At 38.6% G+C, this 22,466-nt stretch overlaps 2 protein-coding genes across 2 annotated transcripts in view; both read right to left on the bottom strand.

The window, feature by feature from the left end:
* Nucleotides 1-5,714: 5,714 nt before the first annotated feature.
* LOC149244826 (uncharacterized) lies at nucleotides 5,715-8,367 on the bottom strand. The gene is made up of 4 exons (XM_089368082.1): nucleotides 7,144-8,367; nucleotides 6,935-6,976; nucleotides 6,500-6,601; nucleotides 5,715-6,381 (listed from the first exon to the last, which is right to left on the bottom strand). Exons 1-4 carry the CDS (start codon nucleotides 8,365-8,367, stop codon nucleotides 5,914-5,916), a joined length of 1,836 nt encoding a protein of 611 aa, XP_089224208.1. The 3' UTR covers nucleotides 5,715-5,913.
* Nucleotides 8,368-8,421: 54 nt separating this feature from the next.
* The window catches only part of LOC149244827 (disease resistance protein RUN1-like), a 104,437-nt gene continuing 90,392 nt past the window's right edge, over nucleotides 8,422-22,466 (bottom strand). Inside the window, exon 3 of the mRNA XM_089368081.1 lies at nucleotides 8,422-8,823. Within this exon, the coding sequence (XP_089224207.1) occupies nucleotides 8,422-8,823 (402 nt within the window). The remainder of the gene's footprint in view (nucleotides 8,824-22,466) is intronic.

The following is a 22,466-nucleotide window of genomic DNA, read 5'->3' on the forward strand; positions in this document are numbered from 1 at the left end:
GCCCTTCATAGGTAAAATAGGATTGAGTAATTCACAGTAAATAATTCCATTCATCTTTTAACCACGACCTGTGCACCCCTCCTCTCTAGTTTTTTTCTTTGAATTCATCCTTTAGAAAGAAAGGCACATCAACCCCAGACAATATGTGTTTTATGAAATATTTCTCTCCATCTTTGGGCTAACCACATAAATTAATTCCTCTGTCATCTGGAAAGAAATTCCTCCAACCTCTACCGGTTGCCCATCAAAGCCCTAGGAAAATGTTCGGGTCACTTCATCATGAAAATAGGTGCATCGCTTGAAGAATTCTTCCCATCCACCCTATCGAAATCATTGATAGATCTCCAGGTATACCTCAAGAAGATCAGACCCTTTCGGCTCTCTCCTATTCAACTTTCCACTTTTTCCCATTTCTCTTTCGCAGCCTAACGAACACACAAAAACAGGGGATCAAGATTTGATCCTTGATCTCCGGCAAGAACTCAACAAAAAGAGTGTTTTTACCATAGAGGATAACATAATCGTAATTTATATTGGTGACTTTATATATGCAGTAATTTATTTAAAAACATGTCCTGGTGTGTACTATGATAACTAATTGATAGTAGATTAGAAAGGATTTAAAGCTTTGATCATGAAATTTAAGCCCACAAACCTCTTCGGTGGAAAAAACAATCCCTTCAACATGTGATCTCTCTTTTCGGATCTAACAGAGCGTGTTTGAGAAATGATTATCTGTTTTGCTGACATGGAATATTTTAGCACAATATAAAACATAGATTTGAATTTTGTCATTTTGGCGATGATACCTTGGCTATCTGCAAAATCTCTTTTGTCTACAATTTCAAACACTCGATAGTGCTGACACTCCCATTGTCAGCTTATTTTTTAAAAAATTCAAAATTACAATAGTGTTGATAGCCCCATCATCAGTGTTTTCCCTTGTTTATTACAAAAATTTGACTGATATTGCAATTGTGAGCTTTAAAAAAAGTCAAACTTAACAAATGTGATAACACCCGCATTGGGGATGTTATAAGCACAAGTGAGACTTCAAAATTTGGTAACATTTGATCTGAGTTCTTAGCTTTGTCCCCTCACTTCTCTTTTGACCTCTCAGCTTTATTATAATGCATTTTGATCATGAGTTACTCTTCTGACCTCATGCATTAGGAGGCATCTATTATCAGCCTATTTTTCGACCTAGGGTTCTAAGTCCTCTTGATTCATTATGTTGTTAACCTTTTGTTTTGGCCTTGACCACTCATTTTCCCATATTTTCTCCCCAATTGCACACATCCGAGCTTGTGAGTATAGTTGGAACCCTCTAATCACACGAAAGACATTTTGTTCATGCAGTTATGATTGAGATTTCATAGTTTTATCTATGTGGTTGGGATACTTGGTTTAGATACTTATGGTTCCTAGAAGATTAGTTCGACCCATGTTCTTATCTCATCTATTAGAGTTGGCTAGGACACATTATTGAGAACCTTATCTAATTTCTCTTTATCCTAAATGTATACATTCATACTCTTGGGAGTCTTCCCCTTCCTATTTATACTAGGCCATTCTAGAGGTTGAAACTAGTTAGAATTTGTGAGCTAGAATCAAGAAGTCATATACTGCTATTGTGATTCAGTTTTGAGAGCCTCATGCTGCTTTGATTTCTTATTCATTATAGTGGGGCGATTTTGCTGGAATGTAGAGAGGAATACTGAAGTTGAAGGTATATTGTTGTATTCTTGTCTATATGGTTAATGAAGATTCATGTTCGCTTCCTTTATTTCAGCATTTGCAGTGATTTACGTTCATGTATTTCTTGATGTCTTGAGCTGGAAATCTTCTGCAGAAAGTCAGTTGTCATTTTTGTTTGTTTGTCATTATGTGTAGGTTTGGGAACGAAAGCAAGAAGAAGAGTTCTATGGATTGGAGCAAAGATGATTCTGCATTAGACTCAAAACCCTTCACTAACCTGCGAGGAGGCAAGGTACTTGCTCAAACCCTTGTAGCATTAATAATTGCAAGGAGACTTCTTGCATGATGATTTGACTTGGGGATTTTTATTGTCTTGGGTTAGCCATATGCTTCTGTTTTCTAGTGATCCTAATTGAGCTTAGGATTACATAGCAATTTCTAAATCTAATTAACAATAGGAAACAAGGTTTTGGATTGAAATTTTTTATGGCTAGAAAGTTGTGACTTGTTTGTAGAAGTGTACTTGGGCTAATGGGGTGAATCAAAACTAGTTTTGAAGGTTCTACAACCATAAAAAAGAGATAAGTTTGGACACCAAACTCCATTAAATTCATTAAGGCTCGATATACTTCAAATATATACAAGGAAAAATACTATTGTGATAATTTCAATTAAACTAAGGCAAGATATTCACCATGCAAGGAGAGTAGCACATACAACCAATCTATTAGAAAGATGCTACTTATCCAATCAAAACTATGACAAACATCCACATAAACAATAAGAGACATTGAATACTATCCCAAGCTTGAAGCTTGTACATCTCATTCATAAACCAAAGCAAATTTCATGTGTACAAAGAAGAAATTGACCCTCCTCCAACGAGTCACACATGTGAGCATAGAAACCCTCATAAATGCCTCCAAATATGTAGAAAGTACACTTCCCTAGGTGAGTGACTCTATCATCCATGAATAATCCATAATGTAACATCAAACCATCAAGAAAGTTTAAAGCACTCAAGCAATGAGTCTCCAACCCACACATGTGGATAAAATGAGACGTAATACATGTGTGTGTGGTGACTAACTTAATATAATGTTTTAATAAATCTGTAAACTTAATTATTTCACTCCATTGCTTAAATTGACCATAGTGTGACATAACTAAACCAAGAGTAGACATGAAACCCTTAGGAAACAAGAATTACATAGATCATCAATTAGGTGCTTAGATGATGATGTGTAAATGCAAGGGGAAAGGGGACATCATGATTTAACTGTCACAAACACGAGATCAAGTGTGACTAGGAGTGTATATATTCATATGTTTTCCAGAGAGAGGGGGACTACATGAGTTATCATTCACTGGGCCTTATCTTCCCTTCTTTTCCTTTTTCTCATATCTAGGACTTAAGGAATGAGGCTTTCATCAGTTTGGTACAACTCATAGATATAGTATTTAAATGAATTCACACTTCAATCTTTGAGTTTAGACTTAGATACATCATTCCAGTGTACCTTCAATGATTTTGACTTTCACCATTTGCTTTTCTTTCATTACAAATGAAAAAAGGGGAAATCATTTGTCACAAATTTATGAATGCTTAATCATAAAGGTTCCACATGATGAAAATGAAAGAATATGCTATGTAATTACATTGGATAAAATTTGACTAAGAGAGAAATAAGGAGTACAGTAAGATCAATGTGTAACACATACTCAAGTCACTAATTACATACCCAAACCATCAAGATGACACACTTATCTAATTAAAATTCTGAAACACCATGAAACAACTCATCTTACCACTTATAGCCAAAACAACAAGAGTTAGAATAGAGTGGTAAAGTGATTGCAATAAAAATAATACACATTGCAGATATCATATACATGGGGATCATACATATCAAGCTAAATGTGGTAGCTAAAGAAACATCTTCCTATAACTAGTGTCTTAGATGGCCACGGTAAGGTGTCATCAAACCAATGATACATCCATGACTTAAATATAGATCCATATCTCATTTGGAAAATGGTTAATGTGAGAATAATTGTAGCTGTTAACAACATGCTCAATGATAGTGAAAATGATGATAATTGTGGGTTATATTTCCAAAGTCCCACACTTGAGGAAATCTCTAATAAGAATGTTATAGGAATTACGAACATGTTCATCGAAACTCCATCAAAATATGATGAAAACAAAGATGACAATTATGATGACAATAAAATTAACATACATGATGTTATAATTACATAATGTACTTGGAGTTGACAAGGAAAATTATCATGAGGACAACAAGCACATGATGAACTAATGATGGAAATGACCCTGGTGTTAAGGGCTTAAGGATTATGGGTTAACATGTTTAGGTTTTAGGGGGTTTTAGGAATTAATGGGTTTAGGTAAGGGTTTTAGGGGTCTAGGAGTCAAGGATTATGGTTTAAGGGTTAGGTTAGGGCTTAGGGGGTTGAGGGATAGGAGGTTGAGATTTAGGTGGTTTAGGGGATGCAATAAAAATGGATGCAAAAATAGATGCAATAATCAATGCAAACTTGGATGCTAAATAGGATACAAGTGTGGATCGAAAAGTAGAAGAAAACATGGTTGCAGTAGTATGCCAAAAACTTGGAGCAAATTATGGTGAAACAAAAGTGGATGCAACAACGAACACAGAAAATGACACAAGCTTGGATGAAAAATAAGATATAAAGAGGGATGTAAACATGGACAGAAGCATGGGTGTAACAGCGGACACAAAATTAGATGAAATGGTTGATGTAATGGAAGTAGATAAAAAAGTAGATGTTAAATGAGATGAAATACTTAATACAAAACCTAACATAAAAGTGGATGCAAAAACATACACAATATTTGTTGCAAACTTGGACACAACAGCGGATGCAAATGTGGATGAAATAGTGGAAGAAAATGTGGGTGTAATGATAGGCGCAAAACATGGCAAAAATTGTGGCGCAACAAAAGTGGATGCAATGGAGGACACAAAAAGAGGATGAAAAAAGGGATGCAAAAGTGGACGCAAACATGGGTGTGATAGTGGACACAAAATTGGATGCAACGGAAGCAGGTGCTAAAGTAGATCCAAAACGAAACGCAAATCCCGATGCATAAAAATGAGATGTAATATTTTATGCAAAAAAGGATGTAAACGTGGAAGAAAACATGGGTATAGTAGTAGGTGCAAAACATGGTGTAAATTGTGGCGTAACAAAAGTGGATGTTGAAGTGAATGCAATGATAGATGCAAAAAAAATAAACAAACTTTGATGCAAAAGAAGATTCAAAAAGGGATGAAAACATGGGTGCAACATTGGATGCAAAATTCGATGCAACAAAAGTAAATGAAAAAGGAGACGAAAAACTCTATGCAAACTCTGACGCAAAAGTGGATACAAAAACAGATGCAAAAGTTGATACAAACTTAGACATAAATGAGGATGCAATTGTGGATGAAATTAAAAGCAAAAGCTCTGCAAAGATAGGCGCAAATTGTGGCACAACAAAAGTGGATGCAATACTGGACATAATAATGGATACAAAAGAATTATGCAAATGTAGATACAAAAGTAGTTGCAACAAAAGCAGATGCAAAACTAGACACAAAACTTGGCACAAAGGGGGATGCAAAAATGATGCAAAAATGGATGCAAAAGAGGTTGTAAAAGAGGATGCAAAAGCTAATGCAAGTGTATGTGCAAAAAGTGGATGAAATAGAGAATGCAAAAGTGGGTGAAACAAAATTAAGTGCCAAATTGGATGCAAAACCTAGTGCAAAGAATGGTGCAAAACTTGGCACAAAACCTGGTGCTAAACTTGGTACAAAACACGATGCAAATTTTGTATCAAGTTTTGCACCATATATGATAAATGGACACAAATAGCACAAGTTTTAATTGTAGTTACATCATTTAATTTCGATTTCTATATAGCTTTCCTGGTGTCAATCTCCCATCAAAAAGGAAAATGATAATAAAATAATTGTTCTCTTAACTAATTATACCTCTCGATGAGGCCAGCAGTAACTTTTTATAATATTATTAATAAATTCCATAAAAAAAATAACATGACGAAAACATAAACTTAGTACCTACTTTGTTGACCTTCGCAATATATGCTGAGGACAATAAGCGTAGCCACAACAATTTACAATTGTTGCACGAAATTTGCATACCAGAAATATTTCACTCACCTTACTCACCAAATAACCAATCCAAACCATATTCCACTTCCGCTGAATGATTTATGATTTGATTCAACGCATCTAAAACATGGTTTTCACTTGAAAACGTGAGTATCCATCCCCTGTCACCGCCCTTCACGAACCAACCCTTTCTGTAAATACTCACATTGTCGTAGATATTATCTTCATCTGTAAATAATGTGGAGCGTTTTGTCCACATATACACATGTACCCATGCTCTCTCACCACCGTAATCACCGCGGATTTCAAAGTCCTCTGGTCGGGAACCACCATTGTATGCTTCGAAACTTACAAGGAAGTGATTACCCTCCCATGGTCGATAGTGTGTGATAAAGCACATCAATATTGCACTGTGTGAAGATACTTTCTCTAGCACCAGCCGAGAATCATAATAGGCTGTATAAGCGACCTCCAGCAGTGTCACACCATTAAAACTGTTCAGTAATTCTTCAAACTCCTGCACAAATTTCACCGTACATAATTTAATTTTAAATTTATGAGTATAAAAATATTTAAATTATTAATATTTAAAATATAAATATAAATATTTCAAAAATTGAAATGTGTGAATATACTTTCTCTAGCACCAGCCGAGAATCATAATAGGCTTGCCGAGAATCATAATAGGCTTGATTAGGGAACTCCAGCGCTTTCCCAACACGTGATTCTTCATACTCCTGCACAAATTTCACCGTAGATAATTTAATTTTAGATTTATGAGTATAAAAATATTTAAATTATTAATATTTAAAATATAAATATAAATATTTCAAAAATTGAAATTGATGTTATTTTATCATTATTTGATCATCAATATGTTAATTAAATTTAAATATACTTAAAATAATTTTGAGAAATATTATTATGTATCTCCAAATTCCTTATATTGATGAATAATTCTCACAATGATTTTCCTAAAAACAAACAACAAACTTAATATATTTTACAATTTAATTTATTACTACTGCCATCCCAGCGGTTCCTTAATATTCTATAATTTAATTTATTACCTTTACTGCCACCAGGCTTTCAGAGTGCTTCGGCCATCTCCACTGCACACAAAAACGTGTTTCTTCATCACAACGAAAATGGATATATGGTTTCTTTACAAATAAAACTTAAATAAAATTAAGGAAATCTTTCTCAACATATTTCTTCGCGACAGAGAAAATATATACATCAATTTTGTATGAAATAAGTATTCGTTACACGTACTCACACAAAAGTTGTGAAACTCTTGTGTAAACGTGAAGAAATTTAGGCGTTGCAACTGACTCCATGCTGGCCGTTCCAACTGACTCCATGCTGCTCCGATCGTGAAACGACACTCCTCCGCCGTAATCTCTTCCAGTGACCCGCATTCTGCAACATTCTGGATTCTGACATAACCACACCTCTTTATGTTGAGAAATCTGAGACTTCCAAGTTTTGGAAGATTCATATGCTGCAAATTCTTGCAACCTTCTAGATTCAGTTTTACAATGGTTGATTGGGAGAGTTCAACATCCTGCAAATTCTGGCAACACTCCAGATTCAGTTTTACAAGTGTTGATTGGGAGAGTTCAACCTGGCTCAGACAACAGTTATGTGAAAGATCAACCATTTCCAGCATAGGGCATGCACCGGCAGGAATGCTCAAGTCGGATATGGCTGTGTCGGTCAAAGTCAAATCTGTTAAAGCATCCATGACATTGTTATCCAAGGAAAAGTTTTCTATTGGACAACAGATTATAGTCAAAACTTTCAGATGTTTCAGCAGTGAGATTCCTGCTGGTAATATGCACAATTTGGAGCCATATATTTCTAACCTTTCCAAACATGTGAGCTGTTCAATAGGCATGCTGATATGTTCCAATTCCAAGCATCCAACCAGAAACAACTCTTTTAACTTCCCTAAAAAGGCCACGGAACATGCTAACTCTCTGAATCTATTGCTCCCTATTATTAGTTGTTCTAACTCATATGGTGGTTCTAAGGTCAAGGGCAATTTCTGTAAACTAGTCTCTAGTAAATTCAAGTATCTTAAACGCCTCTGAGAGGCGATTCCCTGTGGCAAGTCTACCAATTGAACACAGCCTTTGAAATCGATATGCTTCAGTGTGGAAATCTCTCCCAAAATATCCACTGGGATTTGTAGTTTACTGCAGTCTCGCAATGCCAAATGTTGAAGTTGCAATAATTGAGAGAAGGAATTGGGCAATGCGGTTAGATTAGAAGAGCCAGATAGATCTAAATGTCTTAGCATTTTAAGCTCCGAGAAGTCAAATGGGAGTGATTCTGAATTTATATTCAACACTATCTTAGTCAAGTCTTGCATCGCAGTGCCTATCCATCGAAGAAAACGGAAAACACTAATTCCATCAAATGATTTCTTGGAATGTTGAAGATCAACTGGCTGGGCGCTGCTCGAAGTACTTGAAGATGCATGCCCTCTGCAATCCATGTGGAGCACACGCAAATGCGAAGGTATCTGCAATGACGATAATTAATTAATTAATTAATTTTCAGGAAGTGAGTGCATGAATCTAACTACATAACTGAGTACATGATTAACGAGAGCGCGGGACAAATACTTGTAAAAGATTTTAGAGTTACTTACCTCGTCCTCATCAATAGAACTGAAGAAATTTTCGAGGTGGACGTCTTGAGGACCTTGAAGTTCCAAAACTCTTAAATTTCTGACTGAAATGGTACGAGGAAGGGAAATGAAGGGAGAAACACGCCAACGAAGCCATACCAAATTCCCGGAGATGGAACCAAGAAACGTCTCGAGGTCGGGTATGTTATGTTCAACAAGCAGAAGACGTACACCCGTAATGTTTATGTCCATTGGGAGTTGAGATGGACTCTGATCTTTACGGATGCAGATGCCTCGTACCTCACGGGAAGGTGATCCACTCTGAGAAGCACATTCAAGGACGAAATAAGTATGCTCTGCTCAACACCAACTTAATGAATACTTTTTCTGAACGCACACCCAGCGCAAAATTCTTTGTTGAACTTCTACCGAACCGTTTTCTTTTTTGTCCACAAGTAAAAAAACAGAGCTTCTTCATCAAATAAAAGAGTAGTTCTACCAAACAGTTATTCACCAAAACGTTTTTTACTATGGAAGATTTTATCCAAAACTTTATTTATATTTCAAACTTTCACGCCCTAATGGCTCATAGCAGTAACAGATCAGTGGTCTAACTGATTCGGAAGAACATCGCAGTCACAAATTGTCAAACGGAATCTGAACAACAACGTACAGTTGAGAGAGGCAATCAGTTCGTAGGGCTCTAAGTTTTAACAGGCTACATGTTGGAAAATAAATAGGTGTTAGTAGTTCCGACACATTAACCCCTGGAAAATAAATAGGTGTTAGTAGTTCCTAGTTCCTACACATTAGCCCCTCGAGGGCTCTTCTTTTGAATCCTTAAAAACCAGCCATCCCGTTACCATTTTCCAACCAATATTTTATATAAAACTAGCAATGCAAATGCCAAGACATTTTTTTACCCTTTTCTTAAAAAGTCTTAGCTATTTTACATCGATATTTAATATCAATACAATAAAAAGATATTTTATATTAAAATTTAATATCAATGCAATTGTTTTAAAGATAAAATTTAAGAAAAAAATATTTTAAGACAGTAGTTTGAGACAAAAATATTTTAAGACAGTAGTTTGAGACAAAAATATTTTAAGACAAATAAGTTGAAGACAAAAATATTTTAAGACAAAATTTTATATTTAAAAATAGGTTTGAAACAAACATTTTAAGACAACTTTATATTTAAGACAATGGCCTAACCACTGCAAAATTGACTCTGGTAATGCACCCTAAGTCCCCGGCTACTTGCGGATTTTATTTCACTTACCATTCACATTATCTTATATAAAGACAATGATTTGTTGGGCTTGGGCTTTTAGTTTTGTGGGTATAGCCGACTCTAAAAAACGGGACAACTTTTCTTGGCAAGATTTCCTAGACATCAATTCCACTTGTGTCTCTTTGATCTCACTTGATGCGATTAGAGATAGTAGTTGCATTCAAGCAGTGAGTCACTTTGATGGTTACTATTGCAGAGCAGTTGATAAACTAACTAAACAGTGGGCTCCTTCTCCTGGTTATGTGATTAAGCCTTGAGTTTGAATTTCCTTTAATATGCATCCCCTCAGAGTTTGGATCTAGCTTAGGGTAATCAGTTGCAAGAAAGATTGCAATGTGGCTCACTTACAATTGGGTAGAGAATTGAAGTCCTTCCTTCATTTTTCAGTCATCATTAAACACACAGATAAGTGTACATTGCTTATGTGTATTGCCTTATGGAGTGTGATGAATCTTGTTACATTGTGAATGGTGCAAGATCTTGCGTGTTTGTAAATGTAAATGAATGTCTGAGTTTTGATGCTCATTGTATCTTCATGATTAAAACGGTGTCATGTATGCACGTGAATTTTAAAGTGTGGCTAGAATATGCTATTCATTATTATGTGCATGGTGAATGCAAAATTATGTGTTCATATTCAGTGAGTGGATTTCCAAATTTATGGGTGTACTTACTTTAATCAATCCCTACGCTAGTTATTCTATCAAAACTAAGAATTTAGGTATCAGGAATTGGGCCATGAGTCTCCTTGAAACTACAAGACGGTGGGCGCACAATAATTGTAGTTTTGCTTTATGAACCTAGCCCAGGTTTCTTTTTAGTCCATATATGCTATGTTTTTGAGGTCGAGAGGAAGTGGGAGAACATGACTTTGTTGACATGCTAGCAGGTCCAATACCTAGTGGGTGTTGGTGAAACCACACCCTAGTGGAACCATGTGATGTGTATAGACACCAACCATAATCCATCGACCCCAATGATCAAATCTAAGGTAAGGGAAGGGTCTATACACTTGACCAAATGTTGTTTTATTTTGGGTGAGAAGCCTGAAGGCTGAGAGTGTTGTCCATGCAGAACTAGGAGTGTTGGAAACATTATTCAGCGACCCATCCTTGAGATATTTGTACCCTACAACACCCTAAGAATGTAAAAACTAATATAAATTTTCTACTGTTGATGTATTCGAACTAAAAACAAGAGATTATAAATTTCCTCTACTATTTCGCGAAATGGAAATCACAATTTAAAAACACATGCAATGACATGCAACCATCAAAACAACACAAGAACACAATTATTATAGGGAAACTCAACAGGGAAAAACCCTTTCACTACTTTTCATTAATCACATGAGAATGAGAAACTATTACAATGTCTTGCTTCAATTTTGAAGCACACTCTGCACTGTAAACTTGTTCTCCTACTGATTATCCTACTCTGGAAAACATTTAGTCAATTCAAGGCCGCATCTTTGTTCTATTTCCTTACAAATTTTTTTAGAAAATTAACTCCTAAATAATAGGGGAATTCATTATTTCCTTGTGAAAAATCCCAAGTAATTGATCATCTGCCTCAATGCCCAGTATGTACACTCAACTAATATACAATTAATAATTACAATGTTCCTTTTCCTCCACTTCAGTCCGACAATTCAAATTCCATTTATGTTTGGGCTATTTTTAGCTGATTGACCAATTTAAATGAGAGATCAATCGGTTAACAATTTTTCTACCACTCAATTGACCTTCAACTGACTCGACTAGTTGCTTCAGCTCTATTAACTGATTCAAACTGAAAATAAATAAATTAGATTGTTAAATTTTAGCAACACTACATCCACAACTGTACTTCTATGCTATAACTCGAATTTACTTAGTAAACTAGTAGAGAAGACCATGGCACAGAAGTTCACTGCCATCCAAGCCATCTTGCTGATTTGGAATATCAAATTACTAAATTTGACTAGGGAACAAGTCAAATTTAGCCTTTCTTGCTACAATTTCTAACACTCCCTCTTAGCAAGAAAGGGATTTTGCACCACCGATATCTTGCTCCTATGGAATTTGATTTTTCCTCTTGACAATACCCTTTTCAATATATCTGCATCTTGCTTCTTAGTTAGAATATACTGTAGCATCATAGTTCTCATATGCACACAATTACGTAAGTGATGGTACCTGATATCAATGTGCTTGGACCTATCATGAAATATTGGATTCTCAGAGACTTTGATACAACTCTCATTATCACAATAAATCATTGTCAAATCCATCTGCTGACTGAAAATACCCACAAGTATCTTCCTCATCAATATGGCCTCACATGTTTCTTGACTTGTAGTCATGTATTCATCCTCTGCTGAGTTGAGTGCCACATACCTATATTTCCTACTATACCAGGAAATAGCTACAGACCCAACACTGAAGATAGAACCCGAAGTACTTTTCTTTTCTGATGGACTCCTTTCTTATTTTGTACTAGTGAATCCTTGGATATTCACTCTCTTTGTCCTCATGTACCATACCCCATATTCGATTTTTCCTCTCAGGTACCTCAACACATGCTTTGTTGCCTTCCAATAAAGCTTGGTAGGCTTCACCATGGCTTGAATCAACTGATCAGTTGCATAATGTATGTTGGGCCTTGTGTTCACCAGATACATCAAGGATCCAATAAGCTGTCTATAGATGGTAGCATCTACTGCCTCTCCTGAAGAAGCACTCTCCTTCCTCCAGTTTGTAGCTAGATGTGTGTCCATCGACTTGCAGTTCTCCATGTAAAATCTCTGAAGTATTCATAGGCATACTTCCCTGACTCACAAACATCTCATCATCACCCTGCCATACTTCTAGCCTACGGAAGTAATGTATCAATCCAATGTCCTTCATCTCAAATTCTCTTGCAAGGTCCTCCTTGCAAGATCGATTCAACAACTCATTCCCTCTAAGTATCAAGTCATCAACATACAATACCAAGATAAGCAACTTTCCATATACCACAATGTGATAGAGGTTGTCATCTGATTCACTTTTGGTGAATCCCAATCAACTTAGATATGTATAAATCGGAGTGTAACATGCTCAGGGTGTGTGTTTGATACCATACAGAGCTCTTTTGAGTTTACACACATCTCCCAATCATATGTCTCAAATCCATTTAGCTTCTATATGTAAATTTATTCGTCAACAACACCAACGAGAAAGGTTGTCTTCACATCCATCTGGTGGATCTTCCACCCCATCTGTGTAGCTAATTCTAGAATGGCTATGATTGAGGAATATATTTCCACTAGTTAAAATGTTTCCTCAGAGTCCACTCCCTCTACGTGAGAGAAGCCTTTGGCTACAAATCTAGGCTTGTACTTCTTAATGCTCTTAACAAATGCACAATTCACTTTGTAGATCCATCTGGAACCAACTATTGACTTGTTCTCTGGCCTTCATACCCCCTCCCATACATTTTTATTCATGATGGAGTGATACTCCTCCACCATGGCATCAACCCACACTCGTTGAGAAACTGCTTCCTCAAATGTAGAAGACTCTAACTCAATGAGCTCTGTAATCAGAGACATATACCCAATGTACCTGTCTGGTGACCTCCTCTTCCCATGTTAAGATGAAGGAGGTACCACATGCTCCTGTGCATCCTGTACCAATCTGTTAGCTTCTTTGGTTCTATTGCTCCCATCTACGGAAGATTTTGGTTGAGTGGGTGCCTCCACTTGGCCTCTTTTCTACTCCTCTACATGTGGTTTCTCCAAAACCTCCTAAAGCTCTACATGAGGCTCCTTCTTAGGAACTATAAACTCCTCCTATGGTGGGATACTCAACTCTCACTCTAGAGAGCATCTCATAGCCTTCTCCTCATTAAGTTTGACATCTCTCCTCATTACTGTCATCCTGGGTTATGAAAAATATACCCTATAGTTATGTTGTGTCTCTATGTATCCTAGAAATACTCCTATCTCAACTGTAGGCTCAGTTTCATCCTGCTATCCTTGGAGACATGACAATACACAGTGGCTCCAAAATTTTTGAAATGAGATATAGCTGGCTTCCTCCCATAGAAATCTTAGGGTGTGGTCATGAAAAGTATTCAACGAGGACTCTGATTCTACAAATAAACTATGTTGTTGCATGCTTATGCCCATAGGTGTAATGGAAACCCATAATCATAAAACATGGATCTTTCTAGTCCCACTATTCTTAATTTCTTCCTTTCAACCACCCCATTTTGTTGTCAGTTACGGGGTGTTATTAGTTCTCTTCTAATACCCTCTTTGGCACAAAAAGTCTTAAAGGTGCTAGATACATATTCTCCTGCATTATCACTTCTCAGGGCTTTCAATTTTTGACCAATATCCTTTTAAACCAATGCTTTGAATTCAATAAATTTTGAGAAAACTTCATCCTTCTTCTGCATGAAGAAGATCCAACATTTTCTTGAAAAGTCATCAACAAAAATAACATAATACTTGTGGTGTGTTGTGGAGGTTGTAGAGAATGGTCCACATACATTATAATGGACTCACTTCAAGATTACTCCAACTCTGTTATCTCATCCCTGGAAGGTGGATTTGACATATTTCCCCAATGTGCATCCCTTGCAGACATCATGTTGGTCAAGGGTGCATCTAGGGAGATCGATGGTAATATGTTGCATGATTTTTAAGGCCCCCTGGTGTAAGTGTCCCATGTCTTCGTGCCATAGTTCTCCGACATCCCAACTATGCACTTCTCCTACCATGATACTTAGTGCAGCACAAGATTCCACCTCAAGTTTGTATAGGTTCTTCACAAAAACTCCAAGCTATTTCACTTGCCCGGTAATTACATGTCTTAGAAAGGATCTCCCCTTAATAAAAACAACATCATAGCCATGGCCCTCCAATACAACTATAGAGATCAAGTTCTTCTTCATCCCAACTACATACATGACATCTTTCAAATGAAGATGGGATCACGACTCCCCCTTAAAGGTTACAGCACCAATTCCTTTGGTACTATACCACCCATCATCCCTATGTTCTATGTGCATCTCAAGATCCTTCTCCTCTAGGATACTAAATAATTATTTACATCATGTCATATGGAACGAGGCACCTGAATATAGATACCACACACTTCCCATTAAAGTTTTGACCATACATGCAATTAGGGTGAAGTCTAATTCGAATTGTGAGGGAAGTTCTTCACCTATTGCTCCTCTTGAAGGCTTGTTGTTAGACTTCTTGTGCGAACACTTTGTTGCATAGTACCCAGATACATGGCAACAAAAACATTCTATCTTCCTCAAGTCCTTCTTCTTGCCATTGTTCTGGCTAGTCTCTAGTTTTCTTTGGGCCTTATTTCCCTTTCCAACCAAGGGAAAATTTTCTTCCTCGTTGGATTTGGATGTTACTCCATCTCTAGTGTTCCGTTGAATTTCTTCCTGCACCAAGTCAGACAAAAGTGTCTCCAAATTTGGTAATTTTTTCCTTTCATTTACAGAGTCCCAATAGTTGTGCCGGGATTTTACAAGATCTAGGAGGTCTAAGATCACGAGTTCTAGAGAGGGAATACTTTCTCCAACTCCTCCAAGCTCATCTCAACACTAAGTGAACCCGGAGAGTAATGTGGAATGGTTTCTCTTTTATTCAATCAGGTATTCCTGAGCTTGTCCTTTAATGTCAATCCTATTGGTGTGTTAGGATTCAAAGTAACTTTTCCTTCCCCTAATATTATTTTTTAACTTGAGGAGGTGGAGGATTTTGATGATGGCATATTATGTTCTTCTAAGCAATGTGAGTAGGCCTTTTACTTAGATGTTCTAGGTAAAGAAATTTGTTCATATGTTGCTAGATACGATCCAAGAGGAAGGTCTGTAAAGTATAAATAATTGTGGTTGGATTAATATATTATTTTTTAGCCAAATTTTAGACTGAAATATTTGGAGGAATCAAATTTATGTGTCATTTTTACTACTTCTCTCACCTTGAAAATTTCCATAGAAAAGCTTTAGGATCCATCTTGAGGACTTAAATGACCACAATTTTTGGTCTCGACCTTATTATGGACCCCAATTCCATAATTCATATACATGTTGATAGCGAAAAATTTCCCAACAATAGTTTGTGACTCTCTCTAGTATGAGGTCCCAACTAGACCTCACAAAATTTGGTATGAGAGGACCATTCAAATTTTGGCTCAGTGCCTATGCTTAGTTGTGTGTAAGTAATATGATGTGTGTGTGATCACTACAATGATGGGTGCACCTATGGGGTTAGTAGCTATATTGAATGTAAGAATGCAAGAATTCTAACCTATTTAAACGGGGAAATTGATGAGAAAAACTGAGGTGATGAGTAGAAAATTACATATATCCACATTTAAGGATTGTTTATTATAAACCTGGAAGGCATTGCACACTTAGCTTATCAAAACAAGACATAGAATAGTCATTGACCAAACCAATAAGTACCCAATATAGAAGGCAATTAAACTGAAACCAAGTACAAGGGATGATACTTCCCAAGGATCAAATGTGCAATTCTTCTTCTCCAACAAGTCCTTATTAAGTACCTTTTGAATATGAAATCCATTCCAGGTGGTTGTCAAATTCGTCAGCTAGTAATTGAGGAGAACATTAAGAGTATCTAGCCTATCCATTGGTTCTCATAGTTTATTCTTTTCCTCTTTAAATGTGACAATTTCCTACTCAAGTATAAAGGATAGCTCATATGTATTTTGTTTCTTATTACTCTATTATGACTGCTCTACCTATTCTCTCATTTGGACATTTTCAAAAACAAGTTGCTAAACTAGTTGTTGCATTGAGTCCAATCAATCCTCACTTTTACTTAGGCAAGCTAGTTGTAGTTTATCCATAACTAAATTTATGCAGTTAGTCTAGACAACTTCCTTTTCTTTCTTTTTTCATACCATGATAATCTCCTTCCTCATTCTCTTCCACATCATAGAAGTTTCTCTACAGACAACATGAAATAGTGTAAATACCTAAATATCCAATACATCTTTTGGATCATATGCTAGTTGAGTCGGTTTAAGTTATTGTGTTGAGGTAAAATGCCCCTTCATTTTCATTGATTTATAATTGTGTATTTTATTATGTGTTCCTATGTTATCTTTTTAAAGTATACATATTTCAAATTTTGTTCAATTTATAAGTTTAAAAAAATAACAAGTACATATCATCGTACAATAAAAAAAACATGGGAAGTATACTTTTTACTCAATTTGCATAGGATACAATGTATTGCCTTTGGGTAACAAATATCATATTGGGGAAAATGTGCTTTGGATGTAAAAACATGGGAAGTATACTTTTTACTTAATTTGCATAGGATACAATGTATTGCGTTTGGGTAACAAATATCATATTGGGGAAAATATGCTTTGGATGTAGTACTTTATACAGGGAATAAACGCTCACCTTTGAAGGATATTGGTCATTGCATTAAATCAAATACATAATTTTTCAATATACTTGAAACAAAATATGATTTCTCAAAAATGTTTCTTAGATCTATAAGACATAGATTAAGTTCAAATAGCAAATGAAGTCATAAATGAAGGAAAATGGGTAGTAATTAGAAATGGAAAGCTATTATTAGGGATAGAGACCATAATGATACTAATGACTTGGAATTTAGGACATTATCAACCCATTTTTTAGAATTGTCGTGGATTTACGTGGCATAAAATGTGTTTGCTAAGTTTTCTCTTTATGGAGAAAACATTTTATGTTTCGTGAAAACATGAAGTACATATTATGACCTAGTGATATAAGCTTATATGTCATTGGGAAAGGTAGATCTAACCTGGAATGTCAACCTTTTTAAAAGATAAGAGGACATATTTCCTCTTGTTGATATAAAAACCAAAACCTAAAAACTGGGCTACGTAGGCCAATGACAAACTAAGAATTACAAACAAAGATGATGAAGGAATAAGATAAAAAGAGATTTGTAAGGGACATTTTATTTTTTTATGTATGGTACAGCATTATTATTTGAGGAGATAGTCTTCAAAGGGCTTCCATGAGGATGAGATTTGCAAATATTATGATACACTTACATGATTATCTAATTTCTCTGTAATTTTATTTCCAGGCCCTGACCCAAGTTTGGAAGAGTTATTAGCCAAACAAATCCCGTAGCTACCGGCCCTTTCGGCAATAGAGCGCGGACTGAGGTCTCACCCGAGGTAGCAGGGGAAGGTGTTGGAACCAGGTTTCCGCACCCTTGGGATGTCTTGATGTGGTCTGGAGGGGTCACAATCGTATGCGGTCTCGCGCCACTCTGTACTGCTCTTCGAGCGTTCGCGTAGATCCGCGCAAACGCACTTTCTTATTAATCAAATTATTACAGATCTGAGCTTTTTATTACAGTCTTTAAGCAAAAATTTAAACTTAAAACCCCGTGTGCGCAATTATAACAGATAATGCATAAATTCAGAACATAAGCAATAAACAGATCCGTAAGAAAACACACAATGATTCATAAATTCTTATCTTTATTGATCTTCTCTTCAGTACAACCAGATCCGCCCTGTGCACTCAGCTGCAGGGGTCTGCACACACAGCTGCGGACTCTACCAGGCCTCTGCGCACACAGCTGCAGAGCCTTTATCTATCTACCAACACCCTTGACTCTCACTTACAGATGCTCCAAGACTTCTTTCTTCATAAACCCATTACATTCGTGATCCAAAATTAAATACCAAAAAACTTCTCTCTAACCATAGAGCCTTGCTTTATTTATACATTTCCATGCAGGCCAACTCATTTTACATTATTTTTGGGTAGACAACCCTTTGACTTGACTCATTACACTTCGTGCTCTGCGCATCTCGCAGAGTCTTTACCATACCTTTACCAAAAATTGCGAGCTTTGAGCCCCAAAATCGTTATGAGGGGCGTTCGCTACCCAACAGGGCCCCAACACAATCATCGTGACTCGTCTTGAGTCACTCGGCTGGTGTGAAAATCTTCACGCGGAGGTCGGTCAACATATTTTGTGCTTCACTTGTACTTGCCGAAAACTCTTCCGCCATCCGCTGTACCTGTTCGATGCGAGCCTCCAACACATCAATCTCTGTTTCAACTGCTTTGTCGGGTGCATATTTTGCCTGCATGTGTGCCACCTTGTGCTCGATGGCAGTGGAAACCACGAATGCCTCATCAAGCCATGGTTGGAGATGTTCTTTAATCACTGCTTCCTTCTGTCGAGCAGCAACAGCTTGCATCTTTAGGGCCTGAGCCTCCCTCGTCTTGGCCAAGCGCTGCGTAATAGTGACCATCTGCATAGTCCCTATGACATTATCATAGGCTTGTTGGAGCTCCCTTGCCTTTGTTTCCAATCCCTGTAAGGTTGGATCTTCCTGGAGTGAAGTGAACGTAATAAGTTATTGATCCAACAAGTCGGCGCACTCCTTCATGGCACACGTGATCGTTTCCCACCCGGATTGAATGATGCCTCTACGCTGCTCGATGACCTCTGGTGGTGTCGAAGGCGGTACTTGCAGTTTCAGCTTTGAAATCTGCAAGCTGAGATCCAAATGAATCCTCGCGGCCTCCTCCTTTACTTCACGGAACCCACTAGCTAGCTTGTGGATTTGTATGCCAACAGGCAACTCGGCCACAATCTCTAGCTCAGGGGCACACGAACATGCTTCCCCTACCAGTTGCTCCAACTGCTGACTCTGTCCCATTGGAGGCTCAACTGTTCTATATTAATTCTTTGTTCGCTGAGTACCTGTTCCGCGCATCCTTCCCAGTGCGAAGCTCCATCGTTGCGTTGTCCTGGAGCTGGTACAAGCTTTCGCGCGGGAGGGTAGCCAAATTTAATCCAAGCCCCGTAAGTCGGCCCACCACAGCTCTGTCCACTGCATTTTTTGTTATCAATGCTCCTGCTGGGATCGCGATAGTATTAGCCATTTGGGCCTTTAGCAGCTGCTCAGTGGCTAACATACCCGTAACTCCACGAGTAGCGATGGTTCCTGACTGTGAGGCCCATGTCCCAAGTTCCTGTATCTGCGCGTGGAGCGCCCCCAACACAATCTGTTGCTTCGACATGGCCTCGTCAATTGCTTCCCAGGTGACTTCAGGAAATGTGTCCCCTATGTCACCTAGGTCGCCCTCGATCAATGTGGCAATTCTCCATCCCATTTAGACACCTTAGCCTTCTTCCGCAGCTTTGTCCATTATGTCGGTTGTGGTTGTTTTAAGGGCGCCCCGTGGTGGTTGGCGGCATTCCTTCTGTCCCTGTATCTGTGGCCGTCTCTGTGGGCACCTTCGGAACGCTTTCATCCTTTGTCGTCGTAGCCCCTCTTACTGGTGCCTTGCCTTGCGAAGTGTGAGCCGGCGCCCGGGCCACCCGTACTTCTGCAGCGTGTTGTTCGTTCCTCTTTTGTTGTGTTGCGCGCTTAGCTTCAGCGTTCTGTTTTTGGATAGTGGCCTCATCGCATCTGGTCTGCGCCATTCCGGTGGCCAGGTATCCAATACCGCGTAGATAGCTTCATCAATGGAAATGAAAGGAAGTATGGTCCACGTCTGGTCGGGGTCCTTGCACGCCTGGATGTAGACAAAGTTCATGTCTGCTTTAAACTCGACAATGTTCTTCATAATGTCATATATATCGTCGAACAGATGAGGTCGCTGGGTGATCCATTGTCGAACGTTTGCGTCCATCAATATCCAGAAAATCTTGATGCCCTGGATTCTTTCAGTGTCCCTCATTGCCCAGAGCGACACGTATTTGGCGGCTTCTGGCCAATCCTGGTCGAAGGAAGGGAACTCGCTGTCTTCGGGTAGTTCACTTGTAACTAGCATGATGGATAACAACAACCATGCATAGTGGAAAGTTTTGCCCTCCTCTTGGACCTCCCGACAGTTGGTCAGGAATTCGTCACAGAGGAACTGCACCCAATCGAACCGTTCCCCTTCTGCGCACTGCTCTGCTAGTGCGATGACTATCGCTGGGACCTCGTTGGCGCGACATTTCCGCATCACTTTTCCTGCCAGCAGCTAGATAGCAACACGAACCCCTTTGTTCGTAATACTGTAAATACCATACCCTCGCCGTTTCTTCTCCAAATTGTATTTCTTTTTCAAGGTTTCTGTCATCATCACATCACCACTAATGGCAACTATTTCCATGGGGTCCCTGTGATCATAGGGAAGTTGCGTGATCTTGTGAATAAGTTCGATTGTGATGGGAACGGTTTTGTTTATCCATAAGTATCCATCGTGTACCAAGCAGAGAAATTGTCGGATGACCAATATTGTGATGGGGGGCCGTTGAAAATGTGGGATGGACAAGAGACAGAGTAACCCAACTTCCTCCACCTTTCGCAGCCACTTCCTTGGCTGGAGTGTCGTAACAGTTCCCTCCATACTTTGCTTCATTAGTTCATTGGTCGCCAAATGGGGAAACTTATTGGTATATGTAAGGTCCCAGTCTTCAAACTTCATAGTCGATATGTGGCCGATCGTCATTCCTTCGAAGGACACCTCTTTAGGAAGGAATGGGGTGATGAGTATGTTGTCAACGTCATCCAAATTTGTAGGGACCTTAGCCTTTCCTTTGCTTGGAGGAACATACTTGGGTCATCTTACTGGCTGGATATCTTCTCTGCCTTCTTCGTCTGGTTTCATTTCTTCAACATAGGTTGGAGGTCCCTCTTCCTCCTCGTCGCTTTCAATAGTAACGGCTTTGCCCTTTTCTTCCATTGTGAGCTTGCTAAATTGCGGATTTCATGGCGACATCCTTACTGGTCCTAGTATCTGGGGGTCCTTCTTGGTTCGCGGCGTCCTGGGTGATTTAGGGATTTCGGCTGCCTGTGGCGTAGGATTTTGTGGAACCTCCTTGGTGGGGGTTATCGACCTGAGGAATGACTCTCGCAATTCCTTTGGCATTGCCTGAAACCACGGGCTTTCTTCCATCTGTTTTTCATTCATCTTGCTCCTCTCGGCTTGAACCCAGGGTGTCCTATTCTTCGAATGATCAAGCTTTGTTGTGTGCCCCTTCACTTGCTTGTTATATACGATTTCAAATTCAAAGTCGACCTTTCGCCCTATTCATGTCTCATTAATGCGATCTTGGTGGTTAACCCTATGCCTTAATTTCCCGCTGCCCGCTCCTTGGTGTCTTAAATGGGACATATTATCATGAACAGTAACTGTAACGGTCGCCTTCCATCCCTCCTCTGCGACAGCGCAGCCCCTGGTACGCAGATGCGTTCTATGCATTTGTTTGGCCTTGCGCGCCACGATCGAATCGCGCAACTATTTTGTAGCATGTTTTATAGTCATGCGCCCTCTTTCAACTGTGTGGAGCGCTGAGACTGGGCCTCCTATAGATAGTCAAGTGGTCGCACCCTTCGTGCGAGCCTTCCTCTTCCCTGCTAGCCCGGGTTGCGGGCACCCTTCGCGTTCCTTTGAGTCTGGTAGCGTATTGCGGTCTGTGCTCCCTTGTGCCCTAGGGTGCAGTCGCAACCATGATAGTAGGGTCACAGCTTGTGCTAGTAGTGTAGGAGGGCCGGCCAGGTCCGGTTCCCTTAGTGGCTCTTTTGTGTGGCCCGTTTGTGTGACTTCGAATTTTATTTTGTCAATTTCTTCATCCAACCTCGCACTTTTCCTCCTTAGCTTGATCCCCGCTTCCTCT

The sequence above is a fragment of the Pinus tabuliformis genome, chromosome 8, assembly GCF_031772625.1.
Source record: "Pinus tabuliformis cultivar Carrire ecotype Pingquan chromosome 8, CPIR1, whole genome shotgun sequence".
Lineage (NCBI taxonomy): Eukaryota > Viridiplantae > Streptophyta > Pinopsida > Pinales > Pinaceae > Pinus > Pinus tabuliformis.